The 27,243-nt window shown below is 43.0% G+C and overlaps 2 protein-coding genes across 2 annotated transcripts in view; one reads left to right on the forward strand and one right to left on the reverse strand.

Moving 5' to 3' along the window:
- The window catches only part of LOC146075793 (A.superbus venom factor 1-like), a 262,596-nt gene that overhangs the window by 154,063 nt on the left and 81,290 nt on the right, over nt 1–27,243 (forward strand). The window lies entirely within an intron of this gene.
- LOC146072190 (venom factor-like) overlaps nt 1–27,243 on the reverse strand; it is a 113,210-nt gene that overhangs the window by 12,435 nt on the left and 73,532 nt on the right. Inside the window, exons 14-21 of the mRNA XM_083179516.1 lie at nt 26,503–26,664; nt 26,277–26,406; nt 24,478–24,552; nt 22,465–22,665; nt 21,126–21,237; nt 4,092–4,177; nt 3,275–3,414; nt 1,647–1,853 (exon numbers count right to left, since the gene is read on the reverse strand). Of these exons, the coding sequence (XP_083035642.1) occupies nt 1,647–1,853; nt 3,275–3,414; nt 4,092–4,177; nt 21,126–21,237; nt 22,465–22,665; nt 24,478–24,552; nt 26,277–26,406; nt 26,503–26,664 (1,113 nt within the window). The remainder of the gene's footprint in view (nt 1–1,646; nt 1,854–3,274; nt 3,415–4,091; nt 4,178–21,125; nt 21,238–22,464; nt 22,666–24,477; nt 24,553–26,276; nt 26,407–26,502; nt 26,665–27,243) is intronic.

Here is a 27,243-nt window from a genome sequence, read left to right on the forward strand (position 1 = left end):
CTGAATCGGTCCCTTAGAGGGATTTGTAGTAAGCTTTGGAGAGTTGAGAGAGATAAAATACCAACCATTCAGCTCCTAACTGCCATGTTACAGGCTGAGTTTGAAAAATGAAAGGAGCCGATTGGTCGGCAGTTTCACTCTCTCCACTTTTTCATTCACCGAGGCTTAGTACATCTGCCCCTTAAATAGGTTTATACTTTAGGGTAATAATTAAAGGTATTTTTACTGAACGTTAAGCAGTTAAATTATCTGGCGCATAGAATATCGTTCATAGATTTTGTGCACATAGATATCTATAGTAAAGATATATATTTCTAAAATGTGTGACTACTCCCACAAATGAGTATAATAGTGTAAATCTAGCACAACTTAGGGCCGTATTCAATGAGAAAAATTTGCCATGTTTTATGGCGAGTTTGTGCTATTTTTGCGTTGGAAGGAGCATTTTGCTCTCCAAAAGTGAACCACCCTATTCAATGTGATATTTTCGTCGTCTTTCTAAGTGATTTTCGCTGTGTCTCTCCGTGTAGCAATTCTCCATCTTTTCATGGAGAAGTGGAAAGTGAATTTTTAAAATAAAAGTTTCTTTGTTTTAATTTTGGTGTAAAAAATCAGGAATTTTTTTCTATGAAGGGGCATGCTATTTCTATTCATGTGCTTATAGCACATCAATATATATTTAATAAAAAAATATATATATATTTATATATATTTTTAATTTTATTTTACACAGAGTAGCCAGCAGGGGGCCGGGAGCCGAGCCGCTCATTAGATATTCATATATTCACTGCACCCGATTATTACATATGCATGATCGGGAACAGTGAATATACCCGTTCCCCTGCTGGCTCTGGAGGGGGGGGGGGCAGCTTGTGCTGCCTGGCTCCCGGGGAGCCCACCTCCCCCCCACATACGTTCTGGGGCAGGCAGGGAGACTTCCATCTCCCTGCCTGCCACCGTCCTCGGGCTCCCTGCGGCGTCACCTCATACGACGGATTGGCTGATACTCGCCGCGAGGGGCGGCGAGTATCAGCCACATTGAATAGTGTATAAAGTCCCGTGACGGCAAATCTCTAAACTTGGAGAATCGCCGAAAAAACACGGCGAGTGCACGGCGAGCGAAAAAAAACGCTCGCCGTGCACGGCGAATTTTCTCATTGAATACGGCCCTTAGTGAGCAGGGAGCGCTAGATAGTTAGTCATACATATTAAATAATCATAAGAAGATGAAATCACACGGTACGTTCAATCATTCATACTGTATCATACATTTAAAACACAACGGTGAACGGTGGATTGACCATAGGGCTAACAGGGAAGATTCACAGTGGGCTGAGGGATATCTGAGGGCTGTTGCGTTTGCTGACATATGACCCCACCCCCGGCAGGCAGCCCATCATACTCATTGCATTGCATTGTCCATCCATTCTGTTATTCCATCTCTACAGTACAGTAACTTTGCCATCCAGTGATGCTTCCACGGCTACATGTCATGTTATACCTCTAGTGCTGCCCATGTTGGTCCAATTCTACTAAATACTAAGGCCACTGTTCGTTCCCAATCTGCCCCTTTTTTTTTTTTTACTTCTCAATGATACTATATTACCAAAAGCACAATGAGCAGCACAACCATCTACATTACTCACCACGACCTTCAGCTTCTTCTTGATACCATCTGCGGCTGTCTGACCAGAAGCCTTCACCTCCACATCATGCAGCCCCAAGGTCAGCGGCACAACAATAAACGGGAGAGCCACCGATGACTCAGGTTCGATGGTTATATCTTGGCGGTACTTCTTTTTAGCAGTGGAGAGACTGCAGAAGTTTTCATTATAAGTCCACTCCACGCGCACCTACAGAACCCCAAATACAGATGACGGACTTGTGACATAATAACCATTTATTTCGTCAGACATTACTGTTGAAAAGCAAGCACTATACTTTTTATAACTGTAAAGATGCCATAAGTAAAAATGGGGTAAAACATACATTTTCTTATGTTAACACCAATAGATACCGTATTTCTCCCTAAAAAGGTCTGCAGCTGATTTTGGAGATTCCCCTGGTCCTGAAGTCCCCATAAAATTTTATGGGACGTCTCAGTTTATTATAGTAACTCATAAATGAAGACAATGAATAAAGACATGGGATCTAATTCACCTAGAGCCGCAAATAGCCAAAAGTCGCTATATGCCTGAGCATATGTTCCAGTTAGCATGAATGAGCTCTGACTGTTCGGTCACATTTCAAAAAATGCAACTTCAGTGTAAGGGCCAGCAGGGGGGTCGATGAGGAGAGACCCAGTGTTTCTCGGCGTTGATTTGACGATGCAAGGGGCAAACAACGCAGGCATGTGTAGACTATTAGCAAGACAGGCTGCAATGATAGCGTGTCTACATGCGCGACTCAAAAGATTGCGGCCCTGCGACTGTCTTGGCTGCGCAGCCAGGGGGATACTCTTAATGTCCGCGTGTTTCTCTATATAGCACATTTCTCACACAATAGCGATGCCAATATAGAATCTTGTGGTCGTATTGCGGGGAGGGCAGGTTTCTGCATGGGCTGTAGTTTTGCATTATCGCTAGCATTTATCCATTACTAAATGACAGTAGGCCCATGGTACTTAAATCTGCAGATGCCAAGTCACAAACTTTAGGAAATGAGATAAAGTTTTATATGAGTCCCCTACAGAAAGTTGGACAGATAAAAATATTCTGGATAAAGTTATTGGTGCTCACCCAAATTAATGTATCTACTGTGACTTGTAGACTTTCAACTTCTCTCCAAAACAAGCATTGACAATTGTCACAATAGCACAACCCCTTCATTAAAATCAACTCAGATATTGTTCTCATGGAAAACAGTATTGGTCAGTTTATTTTAATGCATTCATACGAATACATGGGATGGACCACAGAGATGGTCAATAAATGTAGTCTTCTTGAAGAAACCTTGGAATATCCCAGTGAAATCCTTTCTTCTGCTTCCCATTAATTTCATTAGTATTGTCCCAAAACAAATGAAATATATTTTTTGCCTGTGGGTATTGTACATGCCATAATCTGCTCTCAGCATGGAACATCAATGATCTGCCCAAGCTCTACAAATGTTTGTGTCTAGACAGACTCCACCATCTTGGCTCAAACATCTTGGTAATTCCTTGGTGAGATCTGCACAGAAGTACAGTCGGCATGTGGCATTGCACTAGCGGATCTGCAGTGTGGAGGTGTAAGTGACTCTAATTGTTATTGTTACTATAAACTGGTTGACTTACCCTTTGTTTGCTGTTGCCGTAGTTGTAGAGAATGGCTCGTAACTCAACTTGTTCATTCCTCACCACCGAATATGGCAGCTTCAGGTCAATGAAGAAGTTTGTGAAAACCTGGATCTCATGTGGTTTAGACACACAGATACCTGTCAATGAAGTTGCAAAGAAAAGACAGAACATCTTATTTGAGGAAACCTCATTCTGGTACCAGGGATGGTTTGAGTCTTTGTAGAGCCAGGAACACTTAAGACACTTGTCAACACTGCCACTTGACTGTGCAAACTACGTATGTGACTCTTTTCCCTGCACCACCATGAGCAAATGTCCTACCTGCAGTCCATCAGGAGCGGCAGACTCCAGAGATTACTCTTGGGCAGTGCAGGGGCTTATTTTTCATCTACAGCCTCCTCCACCAGCAGCAACTCTCCCAAAAGCGCAAAGAGAGAGGGAGTGCAGAGAAGGAACATAGAGAGAGTAGAGAGAGGGAGCACACAGAGAGAGAGTGAGAGAGAGAGAAAGAGTGAGCGCCCCTCCCCCTACAACGCCCCCTCCCACAATTCGCAACCACCTTCTGGCAGATTGCACCCCCCTGCGCTACACACAAGAGCGTAAGGCGTTGCTGCCCGAAGAAGGTGTCTCACAGGCCTGGTGAGAAACCCGGTTTTGCTCTTAGCTGAGGATTCACACCCCTGATACCACTGTAAATCACATGCTGTATCTCCATTATGTAACACTGTCTGCATCCACAATCATAGATGTCCAGCATATGGCAAAGTCCTACTGATCCTAGATCATACACGTCCTAACCGGTGGGAGTACTCACCTTTGTTTTCAGACAAGCTTACAGCCAGAACCTCCCATGTGGTTATAGAATCCATTAAGAATACAGGGAGACTCTTGGTTGAAATTCTGTTAAAAAAAACCGCATATATTTTTGGATGGATTCAACAACAGAAAACTATATACATCCTGGGGTACAGACTTTTAAATTACATGACATAATACATAATAAATTATGGTGGATCATAACAGGCCTGCTGCCTGCTTCCCAGGAGGTGAGACTTTGAGCCAATGCCTGACACAGCTTATATCAACCTCTTACACATGCGGGTACTAATTATCCTGCTCTCAGACTAAAGGCATAAAGATCTGAAATTAGCCTCATGGATGGAGCCCTCCTTCTCTTTCCATCCACACCCCAGGACCCCTAAACTGGCTTTTACCTAAATCCCAAACTGTAATCAAATCTGTTTTGAAGAAACAGACATTTCCTTGGGGTTTAAATCTCATCCGTCAAAAACCTGGGGCAAACATATCTCCATATCTTCATAACTGTTAGCACAGAACCCCCCCCCCCCCCCCTTTTTTTTCCCAACAAATGGGGCAGAATAACTTCAGGCCTCATAAAAAAAACAAAAAGGACAAGGCGTGCAATTCAGATCTGAACGCACGGCTGCGATTTCACACAGCGGACGATCATCGATACACTGTGCACGAGTACGGTTCTCAGTACACATGCGCGAAGCCATCTTGCAACGAAATCCTGCAACTTTTACTAAATGCATAGTGGTCACATGGTGATGGACCGGAAGTAGGTGCGTGGGGGTGGAAACCAGATGTATTGTGGGAGTGTCTCGTAAAAAGGCTGGGAGCGTCGGGGAAAATGCGCTTTGTTTCTCATGGCGGGGTTTCACTCTAGTGGGGCGGTGGCTTAACCGAACGCAGGCGTAAGTAAAGAAAATGTTCTTCACCCTCATTGTTCTGGACAGGACTGCACCTATTCCTATATTCGACGCATCAGTTTGAAAGTCAGACGTCATCAGAACTAGTATGGTGCACAATGCCACGTTCAACTCCTGGAAAGACTTTTCTGCTTCAGGACTCCATTTAACCATAACTTTCTGTTTTCCCTTGGTAAGGCCTGTCAGTGGGACCGCAGTGGTCACAAAATTGGGTAAAATATTTCTATTATAACCTGTGACTCCTAAGAATACTCTCACCTGCTCTGGGTCATAGACAATTTTGTATTGCCTCAATTTTATTTACTTTTTCCATCCATATATGGATATATATATATATATATATATATATATATATATATATATATATATATATATATATGTATATATAATTAACCTCCTTCACATACAGTATTGCACTTAGACAAAAGTTTATTTTCTACAGCGGAACCAAAACAAGCTGTCTCACTATTAACACCACTGCAGCCATCCTTTCCTGCATCTAAGAAACATGGTTTATATGGCCTGGATTGCCCCTTCAATGTCTCTTATTCAATGTCCAGAGATCACCTTAGGTGTCTCCCATAGAATAAACCAAAAGAAGCAAACCCAATTGAGGATTAGGGGACCTCTCTTATGACCAGCAATTAATAACATAGTAAATAATTCCAATCTCTTTCATTGTTCACCACTTTCTTTAGTACGTTTACATTTTGTAAAACATCTCCTCTAACCCATCAGTCTGGGGGTGATACACAGACAGAGGTAATTTTAAACTGGGGGTATTATTATTTCATGATTATTTTTTACATAAATGGATTACCCTGATCAGTTAGGATTTCTATGGGCAGGGCTATTTTTCAGCAGGCTCCAGCAGGAACTGAGGCCCTTATTCTAGTTCACTATTTCTGACAAAATATTTCTTAGATGGACAAAACCATGTGCACTGCAGGTGAGGCAGGTGTAAAACCCCACCCAAATCTAATTATCTCTGCACAAGTAACACCTGCCTCACCTGCAGTGAACATGGTTTTGTCCATCTAAGAAATATGTTGTCAGAAAGAGTGAACTAGAATAAGGGCCTCAGTTCCTGCTGGAGCCTGCTAAAAAATAGCCCTGGGTATAGGTATTATTAACCTTCTAAAGACATGTACTGGTTCCCGTGCACTGGTCTTTGTTGATGTATTGCACAATGGTATTACTTACAAATATCTGGTAGTACAATCCATTAACACCAAATTATATTGATGGCTCGGAGTGGATTTTATTTGAGGTCCAACCAAATCCATAGCTATTTATTCCAACGGAAGCTCAATAATGGGTAATAAAACAGGCTGACGGAGCATAAAACTGACACTTGGGCAAAATTTCTATACTTCTTTATGAGACCCAATTATTGATGAATAATGTGTTAAATTAGAACATGCAACATTCTACTAATTAGTACAGTTTACAATGGGGGTGGTTACAGCGCTTATTAGCCTTTTGTATGTGGGGCAGCTTAACTTGAGTTGTCCGTGCTCAAAAAATGGTATAGAATAAAGGTTTAAGTTAAGCGCTCTCCTTTGTGTTTGTAAGTAAGTGACAAGATACTGATTATGTGAAATCAAAATGTTTCTTTATTATGTAGTTGCAAACAAATGTACATACGAAATCAGGGTCAATGGTGAAAGTATCGAATGAGCCCCTGTGGGGGAATTGGGGTGCCAGCAGGCCCCTTTCTACCATAAGCCTAGCAGGCTTATGTCTCATACAAGTGGGGGTGGTGTGGGGGCTGTCAGCGATAAGCCCTTGCGGGTATAAGGGGTCAGCAGAACCCTTTAACCATAAGCCAGCAGGCTTATGTCTTATGCTGGCAGATGTGTGTGATGGGGAAAACGATGGGGCGAGTGGGATTACAGTCCAGAGCAGCAACACCAATGCCAGGGGCTGGAGGCAAAGTCACTTGGTATCTGTGTGGGTTGCGCTGGGTTGCGGCGTCCCGCTCCCAGGTATCTTACCCAGCTGATGTTCTTGCAGAGTGGTGCGCAGCGGTGCTGTGCTGAGGTCCCGGGTTGTCTGTACCAGTCCGAGGTGAAGGACGTTCACCCGGCTGGCTGAGAGGTGTGAGGCCGCTGTGCTGGAAGTGCGGCTTGCTCGGACGTTACTTCCGGATAGTCGCGGTGACGTCACCCTGGTGCCGAGCGCTCGACTCCGGCTTGGAGGAGACTTCGTTCAGTGTGGTATTGTGGGCTTGAAGTGCTGTGAGATGGGGTTTGTATTATCCAACGCGTTTCAGCCACTGGGGCCTTTATCAAGGATGGTGCAGACGTGGGTGATGCTTGATTTATGCTGGAGGGGCGTGTCTGTGGACGCAACCATGGAACTTGATTGGTCTGTGTAGTGGGTCTCTAATTGGCTGTTGTGCGGTGTCAATCAGGAAGAACTATGCTCTGTGTGTGTGGGACGGAGGGCTGTTAACGCTGTGAGGTCTAGATGTCAGTTATTACGGTGGGTGGTGAAAAAAAGGGGAGGTGATGTCTGGTTTAGTAGGTAATGGAATAAGTATTAATTCTATTGTGTTAAAAGGTAGTTGCAGGATATATAGTATAATTGATGAGAAACACAGTGTATGATTTTAGCATATTATGAACAATGGGGTCAGAATCATTGGGTTTAGCCCAAGTGGCTGTTATGAAAATCAATGTTTAGTCCTTTTGGGTTCAGTGTCTTAATGGTGTATATCCAGAAGAGCTCTCGTTTATTGAGAGTGTCTATATGGTTTCCCCCTCTCCAATTTTTAGGGGGGGTCTCTATTCCCATAAAGAATAGATTCTTGGGGTCGCAGTTGTGGTGGTTTTTGTAATGTAGGGATACACTGTGATTTTCATATCCTATGCGGATGTTCCTAATGTGTTCATATATGCGCTGTTTGAGTGTGCGAGTGGTTCTTCCTATGTATTCTAGACCGCAGGGGCATCTCAGAAGATATATCACCCCTGTGTGTTCACATGATGTCTGTTGTGTAATTTTGAATGTTTTACCTGTTGTAGTGGATGTCCAGGCCTGGACTTTCTTAGTGGATTTGTTAGTTATATTTTTGCAGCCCGTGCATCTTCCACAGTAGTGGAAGCCTGTGGTGTGGTCAATGGTTGTCTGGGTCAGAGTCTTGGGTTTAATGTGGTTGTGTACCAGTTTTTGTCTGATGTCCGGGGCTTTACGGTAGGTGATTTTGGGTTTGTCAGGTATTGAAGGTGTGAGGTCAGGGTCTTGTTGTAAAATGTGCCAGTGTTTTCTTAGTATGTTGTGGAATTGTTTAGCTGATTGATTGTAGGTGGTTATGAATGTAACTTCATTGATCTCTGTCTGATTTGGTTTTGGTCTGGTCTGTAGTGTGGTGGTTCTGTCCAGTGCTGTGACTTCGTTAAGTGCAGTTTCGACTATGTGTTGGTCGTACAATTTTTCTTTGAACTGTCCCATCAGTTCTGTGCTCTGTGTTAAAAACTCCTCTGTCTTAGAGCAATTCCGTCTGATGCGGCGGAATTGCCCTTTGGGGATGTTCTGCAGCCAGGGTTTGTGATGTGCGCTGGTGTAAAGTATGTAGCTGTTAACGTCTACGTTTTTTCTGTATGTCCTTGTGTGTATGGTGTTGTCTTCTATGTATATGTCCAGGTCCAGAAATTGAACTGATGTTTTACTGATGTTGGTTGTGAAGGTGAGGTTCCTATTGTTAGCGTTGAGATAGTTGGTGAAGCTCGTCAGTGAGTCAAGTGTCCCTTTCCATATGAAGATGATGTCGTCGATGAAGCGCCGCCATAGGATCAAATTGTCATGCCAGCCATGCCCAGCCTGTATATGATCCTCCTCCCACTTACCCATAAACAGGTTGGCATAGCTGGGTGCCACTTTCGATCCCATAGCGGTCCCAGTGGTCTGTAGGTAATATGTGTTATTGAACCATGTGTAGTTGTGATGTAGAATGTATTCAATGGCATTGATGATGAAGTCTGTCTGTTCTGGTGGGAGTTCTGTGTCTTTGTCTAGGAAATGTTTGGTGCTTTCTAAACCCTGGTTGTGGTTTATGACCGTGTAAAGTGATGTGACATCGCTTGTGGCGATCCAGTAGTCTGGTTCCCAGTTAATGGTTTGTAGGTGATTAATGATGTCCGTGGTGTCTTTAATGTATGATGGTAGAGCTTTTACATGACTTTGGAGGAAGTTATCTGTGTACTGTGCTAGGTTGGAGGTAAGGGAGTTGATGCCTGAGATGATAGGTCTCCCAGGTGGATGTGTCTGGTTTTTATGTATTTTAGGGAGGTAGTAGAAGACTGGTATGATGGGGTGTTGTTGTTGTAGAAAGAGGTATTCGTGTTTGTTTATGATTCCGTTATCCCTGCCTGTTGTGAGAAGTGCGTCTAGTTCTGTTTTGAAGTTCTGTGTGGGGTCTCCCTTCAGTGGTTTGTATGTGGTGGTGTCATCAAGTAAACGTTGTGCCTCTGTAATGTAGTCTTGTTTATTAAGTACCACTATGCCTCCCCCCTTGTCTGCTGGTTTGATGATCAATTGGTCATTTTTCTCTAAGTATCTGAGTTCTTGTAGCTCTTGTTTGGTCATGTTGTTTGTGTTGTGATTGGTGGGTTTGTCTCTCATGTTGTCGAGATCCCTAGCAACGAGGGTCTCGAAAGTTTTAATGTGGTGGGATTTCATATGTGTCGGATAGAAAGTGGACTTGGGTCTGAGTTGTGTGTTTGTATTTGTCAACTGTGTCTGCATGGTTTCTGATGATTGGATTGGAGTTGAAATACTTCTTGAGAGTCAGTTTTCTGGTAAATGATTGTAGGTCACAATATATGTCAAATTTATTGGGTTTTTTTGTTGGTGCAAATTTAAGTCCTTTTGAGAGTACCTGTTCTTGAACTGACGTGAGGGGGGTGCCACTTAGATTAAAGATGGCTGTGCTGTCAGGGTTGTCCTTGTTGTATTTGTCTGTGTCAGTTCTGGTGTGTGTTGTTTCTGTTTTTTTGGTGTTTTTGGAGGAGCCTCCTCTGCATCCTCTTCTGGTTTTTGTCTTTTTTTGGTGTTTTTGCCTAGGTTTGGGTTCTGTTGACTGGGGTTTTTTAGACAGGCCAGTCTGCCTGTCTCTGTGTCTAAAAAATGTTCCCCCCATTCTGTTGTGGGTGTTGGTGTGGGGGTCGTTACTGTTGTAGTGTTCTGATAATCTCTAAGTGTTGTGACCCACCCCTGGTCGAAGGACAACCTTGCCAGGTGATCGTACTCTGTGTCGTCGTCTATTTCATGGACTGAAAATGAGGAATCACCCTCTGATTCTGATTCTGAGTATGTGGTGTTGATGCTAATGTTGCAATCTTCTATTTGTGGACGGTCGGTGGTCGGTATTGTGTTTAAGTCTTTGTTGTTGTCACCTGTTAATGTGTAGTTACCCCCTTTATTTGTGTGCAGTTTTTTCATGTATTGTTGGTATGTGAGTCCCGTGTTTTTGTAGAGTCTGGATGTGTTCTTGTATTTGTGGGTAGTGTGATGTCTTTTGTTAGGGGTGTGAGGTATGAGGGTCTTACGCTTTAGGTGTTTGTTACCTGTTTGTGTTTTGGTATTTTGCCTGATGTTAGGTCTGGTGTTACTATTGGTTAATTTGGGTTTTAAATCTCTGTGTATTTTATTGATTTTTGTTTTGATTATTTGATCCTCTTTATTCACGAGTCTCTGTTTGGTAATGTCCTCTATGTCTTTGTATCCTGGTTCCTTTGTGTAAGGTTCTATGAGTTTGTTGGTTTTCTCTATTTGTGCGTTAAGTGTGCTTAATTCTGTGTCGTGCTTTTCTAGAATGATTGAAATGAGTTTGCGTGAGCAATCGTTCAGTGCCTCATTCCATTTGGACATAAACGTGGTGTCGTCAGTACTATGTGTTGGTGCTTTTCTGATGTGTAGGCCTTTTGGGATGAGGTTGTTGTTGTAGTACCAGTGTAGGATGTGTCTGTCCCACCACACACGTGTCTCTTTCTGAATTAGTGTTTCCAGTTGTCTAAAGTTCTGGAAGAACTCGGAGGGAGGTATATTAGGTGTGGTGGTGTTGATCTCCTCTATGGCTTTAAGAGCCTTCTGACTTCTGGTCAGCCTAATATCAGTTATCCCCATGTATATTGGGATAGTGTACGTGGTGTTTGGGGGAAAATAGCAGCTAGTAACCAGTGGACTTAGTAGTACAGTTTACAATGGGGGTGGTTACAGCGCTTATTAGCCTTTTGTATGTGGGGCAGCTTAACTTGAGTTGTCCGTGCTCAAAAAATGGTATAGAATAAAGGTTTAAGTTAAGCGCTCTCCTTTGTGTTTGTAAGTAAGTGACAAGATACTGATTATGTGAAATCAAAATGTTTCTTTATTATGTAGTTGCAAACAAATGTACATACGAAATCAGGGTCAATGGTGAAAGTATCGAATGAGCCCCTGTGGGGGAATTGGGGTGCCAGCAGGCCCCTTTCTACCATAAGCCTAGCAGGCTTATGTCTCATACAAGTGGGGGTGGTGTGGGGGCTGTCAGCGATAAGCCCTTGCGGGTATAAGGGGTCAGCAGAACCCTTTAACCATAAGCCAGCAGGCTTATGTCTTATGCTGGCAGATGTGTGTGATGGGGAAAACGATGGGGCGAGTGGGAGTACAGTCCAGAGCAGCAACACCAATGCCAGGGGCTGGAGGCAAAGTCACTTGGTATCTGTGTGGGTTGCGCTGGGTTGCGGCGTCCCGCTCCCAGGTATCTTACCCAGCTGATGTTCTTGCAGAGTGGTGCGCAGCGGTGCTGTGCTGAGGTCCCGGGTTGTCTGTACCAGTCCGAGGTGAAGGACGTTCACCCGGCTGGCTGAGAGGTGTGAGGCCGCTGTGCTGGAAGTGCGGCTTGCTCGGACGTTACTTCCGGATAGTCGCGGTGACGTCACCCTGGTGCCGAGCGCTCGACTCCGGCTTGGAGGAGACTTCGTTCAGTGTGGTATTGTGGGCTTGAAGTGCTGTGAGATGGGGTTTGTATTATCCAACGCGTTTCAGCCACTGGGGCCTTTATCAAGGATGGTGCAGACGTGGGTGATGCTTGATTTATGCTGGAGGGGCGTGTCTGTGGACGCAACCATGGAACTTGATTGGTCTGTGTAGTGGGTCTCTAATTGGCTGTTGTGCGGTGTCAATCAGGAAGAACTATGCTCTGTGTGTGTGGGACGGAGGGCTGTTAACCCTGTGAGGTCTAGATGTCAGTTATTACGGTGGGTGGTGAAAAAAAGGGGAGGTGATGTCTGGTTTAGTAGGTAATGGAATAAGTATTAATTCTATTGTGTTAAAAGGTAGTTGCAGGATATATAGTATAATTGATGAGAAACACAGTGTATGATTTTAGCATATTATGAACAATGGGGTCAGAATCATTGGGTTTAGCCCAAGTGGCTGTTATGAAAATCAATGTTTAGTCCTTTTGGGTTCAGTGTCTTAATGGTGTATATCCAGAAGAGCTCTCGTTTATTGAGAGTGTCTATATGGTTTCCCCCTCTCCAATTTTTAGGGGGGGTCTCTATTCCCATAAAGAATAGATTCTTGGGGTCGCAGTTGTGGTGGTTTTTGTAATGTAGGGATACACTGTGATTTTCATATCCTATGCGGATGTTCCTAATGTGTTCATATATGCGCTGTTTGAGTGTGCGAGTGGTTCTTCCTATGTATTCTAGACCGCAGGGGCATCTCAGAAGATATATCACCCCTGTGTGTTCACATGATGTCTGTTGTGTAATTTTGAATGTTTTACCTGTTGTAGTGGATGTCCAGGCCTGGACTTTCTTAGTGGATTTGTTAGTTATATTTTTGCAGCCCGTGCATCTTCCACAGTAGTGGAAGCCTGTGGTGTGGTCAATGGTTGTCTGGGTCAGAGTCTTGGGTTTAATGTGGTTGTGTACCAGTTTTTGTCTGATGTCCGGGGCTTTACGGTAGGTGATTTTGGGTTTGTCAGGTATTGAAGGTGTGAGGTCAGGGTCTTGTTGTAAAATGTGCCAGTGTTTTCTTAGTATGTTGTGGAATTGTTTAGCTGATTGATTGTAGGTGGTTATGAATGTAACTTCATTGATCTCTGTCTGATTTGGTTTTGGTCTGGTCTGTAGTGTGGTGGTTCTGTCCAGTGCTGTGACTTCGTTAAGTGCAGTTTCGACTATGTGTTGGTCGTACAATTTTTCTTTGAACTGTCCCATCAGTTCTGTGCTCTGTGTTAAAAACTCCTCTGTCTTAGAGCAATTCCGTCTGATGCGGCGGAATTGCCCTTTGGGGATGTTCTGCAGCCAGGGTTTGTGATGTGCGCTGGTGTAAAGTATGTAGCTGTTAACGTCTACGTTTTTTCTGTATGTCCTTGTGTGTATGGTGTTGTCTTCTATGTATATGTCCAGGTCCAGAAATTGAACTGATGTTTTACTGATGTTGGTTGTGAAGGTGAGGTTCCTATTGTTAGCGTTGAGATAGTTGGTGAAGCTCGTCAGTGAGTCAAGTGTCCCTTTCCATATGAAGATGATGTCGTCGATGAAGCGCCGCCATAGGATCAAATTGTCATGCCAGCCATGCCCAGCCTGTATATGATCCTCCTCCCACTTACCCATAAACAGGTTGGCATAGCTGGGTGCCACTTTCGATCCCATAGCGGTCCCAGTGGTCTGTAGGTAATATGTGTTATTGAACCATGTGTAGTTGTGATGTAGAATGTATTCAATGGCATTGATGATGAAGTCTGTCTGTTCTGGTGGGAGTTCTGTGTCTTTGTCTAGGAAATGTTTGGTGCTTTCTAAACCCTGGTTGTGGTTTATGACCGTGTAAAGTGATGTGACATCGCTTGTGGCGATCCAGTAGTCTGGTTCCCAGTTAATGGTTTGTAGGTGATTAATGATGTCCGTGGTGTCTTTAATGTATGATGGTAGAGCTTTTACATGACTTTGGAGGAAGTTATCTGTGTACTGTGCTAGGTTGGAGGTAAGGGAGTTGATGCCTGAGATGATAGGTCTCCCAGGTGGATGTGTCTGGTTTTTATGTATTTTAGGGAGGTAGTAGAAGACTGGTATGATGGGGTGTTGTTGTTGTAGAAAGAGGTATTCGTGTTTGTTTATGATTCCGTTATCCCTGCCTGTTGTGAGAAGTGCGTCTAGTTCTGTTTTGAAGTTCTGTGTGGGGTCTCCCTTCAGTGGTTTGTATGTGGTGGTGTCATCAAGTAAACGTTGTGCCTCTGTAATGTAGTCTTGTTTATTAAGTACCACTATGCCTCCCCCCTTGTCTGCTGGTTTGATGATCAATTGGTCATTTTTCTCTAAGTATCTGAGTTCTTGTAGCTCTTGTTTGGTCATGTTGTTTGTGTTGTGATTGGTGGGTTTGTCTCTCATGTTGTCGAGATCCCTAGCAACGAGGGTCTCGAAAGTTTTAATGTGGTGGGATTTCATATGTGTCGGATAGAAAGTGGACTTGGGTCTGAGTTGTGTGTTTGTATTTGTCAACTGTGTCTGCATGGTTTCTGATGATTGGATTGGAGTTGAAATACTTCTTGAGAGTCAGTTTTCTGGTAAATGATTGTAGGTCACAATATATGTCAAATTTATTGGGTTTTTTTGTTGGTGCAAATTTAAGTCCTTTTGAGAGTACCTGTTCTTGAACTGACGTGAGGGGGGTGCCACTTAGATTAAAGATGGCTGTGCTGTCAGGGTTGTCCTTGTTGTATTTGTCTGTGTCAGTTCTGGTGTGTGTTGTTTCTGTTTTTTTGGTGTTTTTGGAGGAGCCTCCTCTGCATCCTCTTCTGGTTTTTGTCTTTTTTTGGTGTTTTTGCCTAGGTTTGGGTTCTGTTGACTGGGGTTTTTTAGACAGGCCAGTCTGCCTGTCTCTGTGTCTAAAAAATGTTCCCCCCATTCTGTTGTGGGTGTTGGTGTGGGGGTCGTTACTGTTGTAGTGTTCTGATAATCTCTAAGTGTTGTGACCCACCCCTGGTCGAAGGACAACCTTGCCAGGTGATCGTACTCTGTGTCGTCGTCTATTTCATGGACTGAAAATGAGGAATCACCCTCTGATTCTGATTCTGAGTATGTGGTGTTGATGCTAATGTTGCAATCTTCTATTTGTGGACGGTCGGTGGTCGGTATTGTGTTTAAGTCTTTGTTGTTGTCACCTGTTAATGTGTAGTTACCCCCTTTATTTGTGTGCAGTTTTTTCATGTATTGTTGGTATGTGAGTCCCGTGTTTTTGTAGAGTCTGGATGTGTTCTTGTATTTGTGGGTAGTGTGATGTCTTTTGTTAGGGGTGTGAGGTATGAGGGTCTTACGCTTTAGGTGTTTGTTACCTGTTTGTGTTTTGGTATTTTGCCTGATGTTAGGTCTGGTGTTACTATTGGTTAATTTGGGTTTTAAATCTCTGTGTATTTTATTGATTTTTGTTTTGATTATTTGATCCTCTTTATTCACGAGTCTCTGTTTGGTAATGTCCTCTATGTCTTTGTATCCTGGTTCCTTTGTGTAAGGTTCTATGAGTTTGTTGGTTTTCTCTATTTGTGCGTTAAGTGTGCTTAATTCTGTGTCGTGCTTTTCTAGAATGATTGAAATGAGTTTGCGTGAGCAATCGTTCAGTGCCTCATTCCATTTGGACATAAACGTGGTGTCGTCAGTACTATGTGTTGGTGCTTTTCTGATGTGTAGGCCTTTTGGGATGAGGTTGTTGTTGTAGTACCAGTGTAGGATGTGTCTGTCCCACCACACACGTGTCTCTTTCTGAATTAGTGTTTCCAGTTGTCTAAAGTTCTGGAAGAACTCGGAGGGAGGTATATTAGGTGTGGTGGTGTTGATCTCCTCTATGGCTTTAAGAGCCTTCTGACTTCTGGTCAGCCTAATATCAGTTATCCCCATGTATATTGGGATAGTGTACGTGGTGTTTGGGGGAAAATAGCAGCTAGTAACCAGTGGACTTAGTAGTACAGTTTACAATGGGGGTGGTTACAGCGCTTATTAGCCTTTTGTATGTGGGGCAGCTTAACTTGAGTTGTCCGTGCTCAAAAAATGGTATAGAATAAAGGTTTAAGTTAAGCGCTCTCCTTTGTGTTTGTAAGTAAGTGACAAGATACTGATTATGTGAAATCAAAATGTTTCTTTATTATGTAGTTGCAAACAAATGTACATACGAAATCAGGGTCAATGGTGAAAGTATCGAATGAGCCCCTGTGGGGGAATTGGGGTGCCAGCAGGCCCCTTTCTACCATAAGCCTAGCAGGCTTATGTCTCATACAAGTGGGGGTGGTGTGGGGGCTGTCAGCGATAAGCCCTTGCGGGTATAAGGGGTCAGCAGAACCCTTTAACCATAAGCCAGCAGGCTTATGTCTTATGCTGGCAGATGTGTGTGATGGGGAAAACGATGGGGCGAGTGGGAGTACAGTCCAGAGCAGCAACACCAATGCCAGGGGCTGGAGGCAAAGTCACTTGGTATCTGTGTGGGTTGCGCTGGGTTGCGGCGTCCCGCTCCCAGGTATCTTACCCAGCTGATGTTCTTGCAGAGTGGTGCGCAGCGGTGCTGTGCTGAGGTCCCGGGTTGTCTGTACCAGTCCGAGGTGAAGGACGTTCACCCGGCTGGCTGAGAGGTGTGAGGCCGCTGTGCTGGAAGTGCGGCTTGCTCGGACGTTACTTCCGGATAGTCGCGGTGACGTCACCCTGGTGCCGAGCGCTCGACTCCGGCTTGGAGGAGACTTCGTTCAGTGTGGTATTGTGGGCTTGAAGTGCTGTGAGATGGGGTTTGTATTATCCAACGCGTTTCAGCCACTGGGGCCTTTATCAAGGATGGTGCAGACGTGGGTGATGCTTGATTTATGCTGGAGGGGCGTGTCTGTGGACGCAACCATGGAACTTGATTGGTCTGTGTAGTGGGTCTCTAATTGGCTGTTGTGCGGTGTCAATCAGGAAGAACTATGCTCTGTGTGTGTGGGACGGAGGGCTGTTAACCCTGTGAGGTCTAGATGTCAGTTATTACGGTGGGTGGTGAAAAAAAGGGGAGGTGATGTCTGGTTTAGTAGGTAATGGAATAAGTATTAATTCTATTGTGTTAAAAGGTAGTTGCAGGATATATAGTATAATTGATGAGAAACACAGTGTATGATTTTAGCATATTATGAACAATGGGGTCAGAATCATTGGGTTTAGCCCAAGTGGCTGTTATGAAAATCAATGTTTAGTCCTTTTGGGTTCAGTGTCTTAATGGTGTATATCCAGAAGAGCTCTCGTTTATTGAGAGTGTCTATATGGTTTCCCCCTCTCCAATTTTTAGGGGGGGTCTCTATTCCCATAAAGAATAGATTCTTGGGGTCGCAGTTGTGGTGGTTTTTGTAATGTAGGGATACACTGTGATTTTCATATCCTATGCGGATGTTCCTAATGTGTTCATATATGCGCTGTTTGAGTGTGCGAGTGGTTCTTCCTATGTATTCTAGACCGCAGGGGCATCTCAGAAGATATATCACCCCTGTGTGTTCACATGATGTCTGTTGTGTAATTTTGAATGTTTTACCTGTTGTAGTGGATGTCCAGGCCTGGACTTTCTTAGTGGATTTGTTAGTTATATTTTTGCAGCCCGTGCATCTTCCACAGTAGTGGAAGCCTGTGGTGTGGTCAATGGTTGTCTGGGTCAGAGTCTTGGGTTTAATGTGGTTGTGTACCAGTTTTTGTCTGATGTCCGGGGCTTTACGGTAGGTGATTTTGGGTTTGTCAGGTATTGAAGGTGTGAGGTCAGGGTCTTGTTGTAAAATGTGCCAGTGTTTTCTTAGTATGTTGTGGAATTGTTTAGCTGATTGATTGTAGGTGGTTATGAATGTAACTTCATTGATCTCTGTCTGATTTGGTTTTGGTCTGGTCTGTAGTGTGGTGGTTCTGTCCAGTGCTGTGACTTCGTTAAGTGCAGTTTCGACTATGTGTTGGTCGTACAATTTTTCTTTGAACTGTCCCATCAGTTCTGTGCTCTGTGTTAAAAACTCCTCTGTCTTAGAGCAATTCCGTCTGATGCGGCGGAATTGCCCTTTGGGGATGTTCTGCAGCCAGGGTTTGTGATGTGCGCTGGTGTAAAGTATGTAGCTGTTAACGTCTACGTTTTTTCTGTATGTCCTTGTGTGTATGGTGTTGTCTTCTATGTATATGTCCAGGTCCAGAAATTGAACTGATGTTTTACTGATGTTGGTTGTGAAGGTGAGGTTCCTATTGTTAGCGTTGAGATAGTTGGTGAAGCTCGTCAGTGAGTCAAGTGTCCCTTTCCATATGAAGATGATGTCGTCGATGAAGCGCCGCCATAGGATCAAATTGTCATGCCAGCCATGCCCAGCCTGTATATGATCCTCCTCCCACTTACCCATAAACAGGTTGGCATAGCTGGGTGCCACTTTCGATCCCATAGCGGTCCCAGTGGTCTGTAGGTAATATGTGTTATTGAACCATGTGTAGTTGTGATGTAGAATGTATTCAATGGCATTGATGATGAAGTCTGTCTGTTCTGGTGGGAGTTCTGTGTCTTTGTCTAGGAAATGTTTGGTGCTTTCTAAACCCTGGTTGTGGTTTATGACCGTGTAAAGTGATGTGACATCGCTTGTGGCGATCCAGTAGTCTGGTTCCCAGTTAATGGTTTGTAGGTGATTAATGATGTCCGTGGTGTCTTTAATGTATGATGGTAGAGCTTTTACATGACTTTGGAGGAAGTTATCTGTGTACTGTGCTAGGTTGGAGGTAAGGGAGTTGATGCCTGAGATGATAGGTCTCCCAGGTGGATGTGTCTGGTTTTTATGTATTTTAGGGAGGTAGTAGAAGACTGGTATGATGGGGTGTTGTTGTTGTAGAAAGAGGTATTCGTGTTTGTTTATGATTCCGTTATCCCTGCCTGTTGTGAGAAGTGCGTCTAGTTCTGTTTTGAAGTTCTGTGTGGGGTCTCCCTTCAGTGGTTTGTATGTGGTGGTGTCATCAAGTAAACGTTGTGCCTCTGTAATGTAGTCTTGTTTATTAAGTACCACTATGCCTCCCCCCTTGTCTGCTGGTTTGATGATCAATTGGTCATTTTTCTCTAAGTATCTGAGTTCTTGTAGCTCTTGTTTGGTCATGTTGTTTGTGTTGTGATTGGTGGGTTTGTCTCTCATGTTGTCGAGATCCCTAGCAACGAGGGTCTCGAAAGTTTTAATGTGGTGGGATTTCATATGTGTCGGATAGAAAGTGGACTTGGGTCTGAGTTGTGTGTGTTTGTATTTGTCAACTGTGTCTGCATGGTTTCTGATGATTGGATTGGAGTTGAAATACTTCTTGAGAGTCAGTTTTCTGGTAAATGATTGTAGGTCACAATATATGTCAAATTTATTGGGTTTTTTTGTTGGTGCAAATTTAAGTCCTTTTGAGAGTACCTGTTCTTGAACTGACGTGAGGGGGGTGCCACTTAGATTAAAGATGGCTGTGCTGTCAGGGTTGTCCTTGTTGTATTTGTCTGTGTCAGTTCTGGTGTGTGTTGTTTCTGTTTTTTTGGTGTTTTTGGAGGAGCCTCCTCTGCATCCTCTTCTGGTTTTTGTCTTTTTTTGGTGTTTTTGCCTAGGTTTGGGTTCTGTTGACTGGGGTTTTTTAGACAGGCCAGTCTGCCTGTCTCTGTGTCTAAAAAATGTTCCCCCCATTCTGTTGTGGGTGTTGGTGTGGGGGTCGTTACTGTTGTAGTGTTCTGATAATCTCTAAGTGTTGTGACCCACCCCTGGTCGAAGGACAACCTTGCCAGGTGATCGTACTCTGTGTCGTCGTCTATTTCATGGACTGAAAATGAGGAATCACCCTCTGATTCTGATTCTGAGTATGTGGTGTTGATGCTAATGTTGCAATCTTCTATTTGTGGACGGTCGGTGGTCGGTATTGTGTTTAAGTCTTTGTTGTTGTCACCTGTTAATGTGTAGTTACCCCCTTTATTTGTGTGCAGTTTTTTCATGTATTGTTGGTATGTGAGTCCCGTGTTTTTGTAGAGTCTGGATGTGTTCTTGTATTTGTGGGTAGTGTGATGTCTTTTGTTAGGGGTGTGAGGTATGAGGGTCTTACGCTTTAGGTGTTTGTTACCTGTTTGTGTTTTGGTATTTTGCCTGATGTTAGGTCTGGTGTTACTATTGGTTAATTTGGGTTTTAAATCTCTGTGTATTTTATTGATTTTTGTTTTGATTATTTGATCCTCTTTATTCACGAGTCTCTGTTTGGTAATGTCCTCTATGTCTTTGTATCCTGGTTCCTTTGTGTAAGGTTCTATGAGTTTGTTGGTTTTCTCTATTTGTGCGTTAAGTGTGCTTAATTCTGTGTCGTGCTTTTCTAGAATGATTGAAATGAGTTTGCGTGAGCAATCGTTCAGTGCCTCATTCCATTTGGACATAAACGTGGTGTCGTCAGTACTATGTGTTGGTGCTTTTCTGATGTGTAGGCCTTTTGGGATGAGGTTGTTGTTGTAGTACCAGTGTAGGATGTGTCTGTCCCACCACACACGTGTCTCTTTCTGAATTAGTGTTTCCAGTTGTCTAAAGTTCTGGAAGAACTCGGAGGGAGGTATATTAGGTGTGGTGGTGTTGATCTCCTCTATGGCTTTAAGAGCCTTCTGACTTCTGGTCAGCCTAATATCAGTTATCCCCATGTATATTGGGATAGTGTACGTGGTGTTTGGGGGAAAATAGCAGCTAGTAACCAGTGGACTTAGTAGTACAGTTTACAATGGGGGTGGTTACAGCGCTTATTAGCCTTTTGTATGTGGGGCAGCTTAACTTGAGTTGTCCGTGCTCAAAAAATGGTATAGAATAAAGGTTTAAGTTAAGCGCTCTCCTTTGTGTTTGTAAGTAAGTGACAAGATACTGATTATGTGAAATCAAAATGTTTCTTTATTATGTAGTTGCAAACAAATGTACATACGAAATCAGGGTCAATGGTGAAAGTATCGAATGAGCCCCTGTGGGGGAATTGGGGTGCCAGCAGGCCCCTTTCTACCATAAGCCTAGCAGGCTTATGTCTCATACAAGTGGGGGTGGTGTGGGGGCTGTCAGCGATAAGCCCTTGCGGGTATAAGGGGTCAGCAGAACCCTTTAACCATAATTAGTAAGAGAACAGGATATTTACCCATCAGCATCCGGTCTCTCATTCATTGTCTCCACCTTCCAGAGCCAACTTTCTGGAAACTCTGACCTGGATTGAATGTCAGAATCTTCAATGTAATCACTGTCTTCATCACCTGATATAAATACAAAATGTTTTGTTAACTTTGCCTGCTCTGAAATATCTTATTGACTTCCCAAACGGTGTGACTTCATTGTGGTCTTGCTTAAGAGTAGGATATACCCGCTGCTCTGTTCATAACCGTACACAGAAAATGACCTATAGGTTACTAAACGTAACATGTGTAGAGAGAGTTAAATTTGGGTGGGGGGTGTACTTCAAACTGATATCTATATTGCAGTGTAAAAATAAAGCAGCCAGTATTTACCCTGCACAGAAACAATAAAACACCCAAATCTAACTCTCTCTGCACATGTTACATCAGCCCCACCTGCAGTGCACATGGTTTTGTCCATTAGAGAGTGATTGGGCCTTTCCGAGTGAATCAGAATAACCTCCAGAGTCCTTGATCCAGAAGAGGCTAGAATTTCTGGGTCAGAAAACATTGCATTTCAGCCCTTGTAGTTAGGATTCAGAATCAGAACCTACACTCTAATATGCACAAAGTCCCTACCATTGTCTTTCTGTTGGCTTTTGATTTTATTAATAAGAAGAACCAATCATTGTGAAGCATTTTGTGTCACCCCATGTAAACAGCTCAGGCTGAACTAATGATACAGTATATTGTGGACTGAACTCTATGAGGATCACATGTGCTGATATTCACAGAGTCGGAGACTGAAAACCTGAAGGGGGAACTTTTTCTAAAGACTTTGGCTCCATATATGTACAGTATGTTACAATCAAACGCTTGGTGTAAATAGCGCCACATTGGGATATTACTTTTACTTTAAGTGTTAGCAGAATGAACACAATATTATATGAAGGCTTTCACTCATTTGCATATGAAGCAAAGAAATGATGGGAGTTTTTTAAAATATCACATCATATCTCAATATCAGTGTTAATATATTGTAAATAAGACAATTTAACAGCCATAAACAATTCTCTCTCCAGAGATGGTAAACTTAAGAGGGGCAACAGTACGGGGGATTCCGTTACCGAAAAAGATGAAACAAATCCGTTTTAATTTAAGATTTTGGAATCCAAGCTCATTTTCGAAATGAGATGAGCCAGTGCAATTGCTCTTTGTGATGTAACAGAATAAGGAACCGCATTGGAATCATTCCCAATAATGGAAATGTTGTCATCTACCGTCATGTGTTTTGTGCGTGTGCCCATAATGTGTTTTGTCTCTAATTTATACTGTACGTAGACTACGGTCTGTTTTATGTCTCCTTACTTCTTGCTAGCTCATCAACGTCTTTCAGTTCCCTCTCAGATGCCTTCAGCTTCTCAATCTCCTGGCAGCAGTCAAGGAAGGCAGCGATGCACTTCTGTCCATCCTGTATGTGACGGGAGCGGCGCTCACAGGTGTCACCCATGGGGTTTTCCAGCATTCCATCCTCGCAGCATGTCTTCTCCTTGTCTGAGTATTTGGAGGCTGCAAGAATGAGGCCCATAATTAGCATTTGTCCCAGTAATGGTACCCTCACACCCCAAACGCAACAGTGCTAGCCTTGCCTGTGGGTACCGGTTGCCAAATAGAAACGTAAGCAAGTCATGCAGTGAAAGTCCAGGACTCCTTTACCTTTGCTTCAATTACCAACAGGCTGAACGTGCTTTGTGCACCCATGGTAGTAATTAACTGTCTGTATATGTTTGCTTTTAAGCTATTTGTTTTATGTGGATTTATGTTTAATTGCTAACTACTGCCTGTGTTTTATACTGCTAGTTTTGCATCTTAGCTAATTATTTTACCTAGCATATTTTTTTTTTATAGTCAATACTTGTAACTTTATTCCACTAGGAATTGCTCCTATCTTGTTTGTTTATGTTTTGAAGTATCTCCAAATGAATTTTCAACTGGTGGACTGGAGCAAATAAGTCCACCACTATATCACTATAATGACACTTTATTAATAAATTCCCTTGTTGTAAGGGCTTTGATAAATTTATTCAAATATACAAAAAATAAGTATATTGATAACAACCCTAAGAATATTACACAAAGGTTAATCCATACTTTTATTTGTAAAATGGCATTAACAATAGCATACATCTATACATATATAATTCTTATTTACAACACTAAAATCAATGTGTTTAACATATAACAAAGATAACCACCATCATTCAGATATACATTGTCCTATGTGGAAAAAAAGTACTATACAAATTCAATATTACATATACAGTAGCTTTACTTGTCTCCCCTAATAAACTCACCATCGGTAATCTTTAACACTTTAACAAACTTATTTACACCTTAAACGTAACTTAACACTAAAATAACGAGACAGGCACAAGTGCTCAAAATATGATGTCAAATGTATTAATTGACAGCTATAACTTGACTATAAAGGGTGGCGGCCCTAAAGAACGGTCATTGAAAAAGAGAGAGGGGTGCGATCACAACACACCATTCATACATCGTTGGTGTCCAACTCTCCCCTCGCGACCCACCCGTGCGGATGGTGCAGCACATCCCCTGTCCAAGGGGCATGGGCTAGCGACATATCGACGTCGGGAGAGCACACCCCACTATCTTCATACGATATTCATTTAAACAAGGACCGTTCTTTACCGCCGCCAAGAAGAGAGAAAGTTAGGGAGGGAGGGTGGGGAAATTCCGACCAGAGAGGGAAATCACCTGATTTCCTGCCTATTCCTAGCTCAAGGAACACCTCCCTTGATCCCTGATTGGCTATCACTAAGCTTATCATAACACCCCAGCAACTCACTACCTAAAGTGCAGGCAGCTCAAATCCCTTCGGTGGTTTATGTCACCTCTTGCTTAATCAGCCCTCGGTTTTCTTTTGTTTTACACTGGCTTTGTATAAGCATGGCTAAAAAAAATAGTATAAGCCTAAATGAGGGTGCATTGGCAAATTGTCTTTCCTTTCTGTTTTTTTTTTCTCCCCTAAACAGTGTGCCAGTACACAGCTTCAGAATTAGTAAACTCCTAAAAATGGGTTATATTAGTGTGTTCTAAGGAAGAAAAAGAAATCATTGCTTCCATTTCTTCCTATAACAATAGTTTCTGTACTTTTTAAGTATATTATTTTAATTAATTAGCACAGAACTGTTTTCTAAAACTAATTTTGTTTTGAATAGAATGAAAGTAAAAAAGAAAAAACGTGTAATGGAATTAATGACATTCCTTTTATGGTGATCAGAAACTTCAGCATATGAGAGTATAGACAGGTTCAGCGTCTCCGGAACAATTAGTTGGAGAATTGAACTTTAGTTTTACCTTTATTGTCTTTATGCTGAATCAGCGCTGCTGACGATCGTCGTCTGCGCTTTAATTTTGTTTCACATAAAGGCTCTGTGGAAAAATAATACAAGACAAATATAAGAAGACGTTAACAGAAGTATTAAGCCTCTGAGAGTTATAAAGTGCAACGAGTGATGGTTTCTACACAGTGGCCCTTATCCAGATCTGAGCTCAGTACAAATTTGGTTGGAAAATGGGCAAAACCATGTGCACTGCAGGTGGGGCAGATGTAAAATGCGCAGAGAGAGTTAGATTTGGGAAGGGTGTGTTCAAACTGAAATCTAAATTGCAGCCAGTATTTACCCTGCATATATATATATAAAGTCCCTCTGCCAGGAAAGGTCACAGATTACATTTTGCATGGAGCATCAACATATACAGTATGAGTTACACACAGCTTCTTTCACAATGAGTCCATACCCATATTGAGCCATGGATTCATTCTTCATTGTAAAGGTACTGAGAATATTGTAAAGGTACTGAGAATATATACAATATTTATACAGATTCCGCAGCGCTCTACAGAGTATAGTTGAACATACACATCAGTCCCTGCCCCAGTGGAGCTTACAATCTATATTTCCTACCACACATATACACGCACACAGACAGTCTAGGGTTATTTTTTGTTGGGAGCCAATTAACCTACCAGTATATTTTTGGAGGAAACTGGAGTATCCGGAGGAATATACAAACTCGGCACAGTTAGAGCCATGGTGGGAATCGAACCCATGACCTCAGCGCTGTGAGGCAGTAATGCTAACACACTACACCATCCGTACTGCCCACTATAATCCGGCTCTAATGCTTGGCCCTAATCAATGAGAAAGGATAACTAGCCCAGTGTTTCCCAAACTTTCTTGAGCAGGGCGCCCTGGAATATCAGCATATGTTAAAGGCACCTATAGTCAAAGAGTTTCTTATGGATAAATTAAAAAAATAAAGTCAATTGTGCTTAACTGTTATCCTCAGGTTCTGTTATGTGGTGGGGAACACAGGTGTGGTTCTTCTAATTGTCCATACCTTTTATGATTGGAAGCCACCAGCACTGGTTTTATGGCGGGAAAACAACACTAATGGCGCTTTACTCCGTGTAGTTAAAAGAGTCCTAAGAACTAGTTGTTTTGAAGATAAAGAAACCGCTATGAGAGTATAAAGATCTTTTCTCTTGTGAGTACGGTATGCAGCCTTCCTACACCCCCGTTCGGCACGGACGGTGTTCCTATAAAACAACCTTTACACACGAGTGCTCATGATTTAATTTGTGAGTTCGGTACGACTTTATTCACTATTCCCTTAATTCACTATATTTATTGAAATTTGAAGAATCTGACACTTTATTTATATTTTTTTTATTCTTTTCTATGTGAACATCACCTTAATTGTACACTATCACCTACTACACCGAGTCGACCGCCATCAGTGTTGTTTTCCAGCCATGGTATTCTTCAAAGGAGGCATTTCCAGTGATCCTCCATCGACATTGAGGCAGCACGGACTCCTTGATTGCGCCTTGGGACATCTTTTTCTCTTGACCGCACTGGTTTTGCCTATCACTTTGGACATAAATAATTTGTTTTGGCCGTGGACCCCCAACCGGAGGCACCCATGCAAACATCCCCAGGCACCCCAGAGTGCCTAGGCACACAGTTTGGGAACCACTGAACTAGCCAATTTCAACAGACAAAAAGCATTCTCGTACTGTGTTTATACTGATACTTTGTGTACTGACATAGTGTCCTGTATAATGACTTATGCAGTTATGTTTATGTCACCTGATCTCTGAGGAGTTGTCTGCTGGAAGGCGGTGTGTAGGGCCAGACCGGCATCATAAAATACTCCTGGGGCATTAGCACCGCTCCCCGGTGTGCAGCCGATGTCGTACTTATCCACGGAGTCCCAAACCTTTAATAATAAGAAGTACACATGATTTGTGAACATGTTTTTCTTATTACTATACAAAAAACCTAGATACCTCTCACACATACTGTAACTACGCACCTTGGTCTGGGAGATCTTAAACTTCTTGTTCAGCACATAGACACCTTTGTCCACCGCCACCAGCCCCACACTGGCCTTGTGATCCGCTCTCAGTCTCAGTTTCATAGATGCTCCAGGGGCCTGTACCGCATTGTCATTGTCTCTTTCTCCACGCAACTCCAGCTGTGTGACGCAATTGCTATGTATTAGGCTCATGCATGCATGCAGCAACACTGCATTTGTTATTTTTTTCAATACTTCATGGCACAATACACATTTACATTTTGGGTACTTATGAGTTATCTGGGCGCCCGATTTTTTGATTGTATGCCTTAAGTTAAGGCATACAATCAGATGCGATGCGATATCGCATCGCATCGCATCGCATGCGACCATCGGATGCGATGACCCGATTTTTCCATAGGAATCAATGTTAAAATGGACTGAGTCCATTTTAACATGGAATTCAATGGGAAAAGGGGTCCTTTTCATACCCCTACTATCCAAGTGGGCATGGAGTTGGATATAAACCTGTGGCGAGCGTAGCGAGCCACCGAGCCCGAAGCGTGGCGAGCGAAGCGAGCCCCGCGAGGGGACGGTATTCTGTGTCCCCTCGCGGGGCTCGCTACGCTCGCCACGCTTCGGGCTCGGTGGCTCGCTGCGCTCGCCACAGGTTTATATCCAACTCCATGCCCACTTGGATAGTAGGGGTATGAAAAGGACCCCTTTTCCCATTGAATTCCATGTTAAAATGGACTCAGT

The sequence above is a fragment of the Crinia signifera genome, chromosome 4, assembly GCF_055691185.1.
Source record: "Crinia signifera chromosome 4, ASM5569118v1, whole genome shotgun sequence".
In the NCBI taxonomy this organism is placed as follows: domain Eukaryota; kingdom Metazoa; phylum Chordata; class Amphibia; order Anura; family Myobatrachidae; genus Crinia; species Crinia signifera.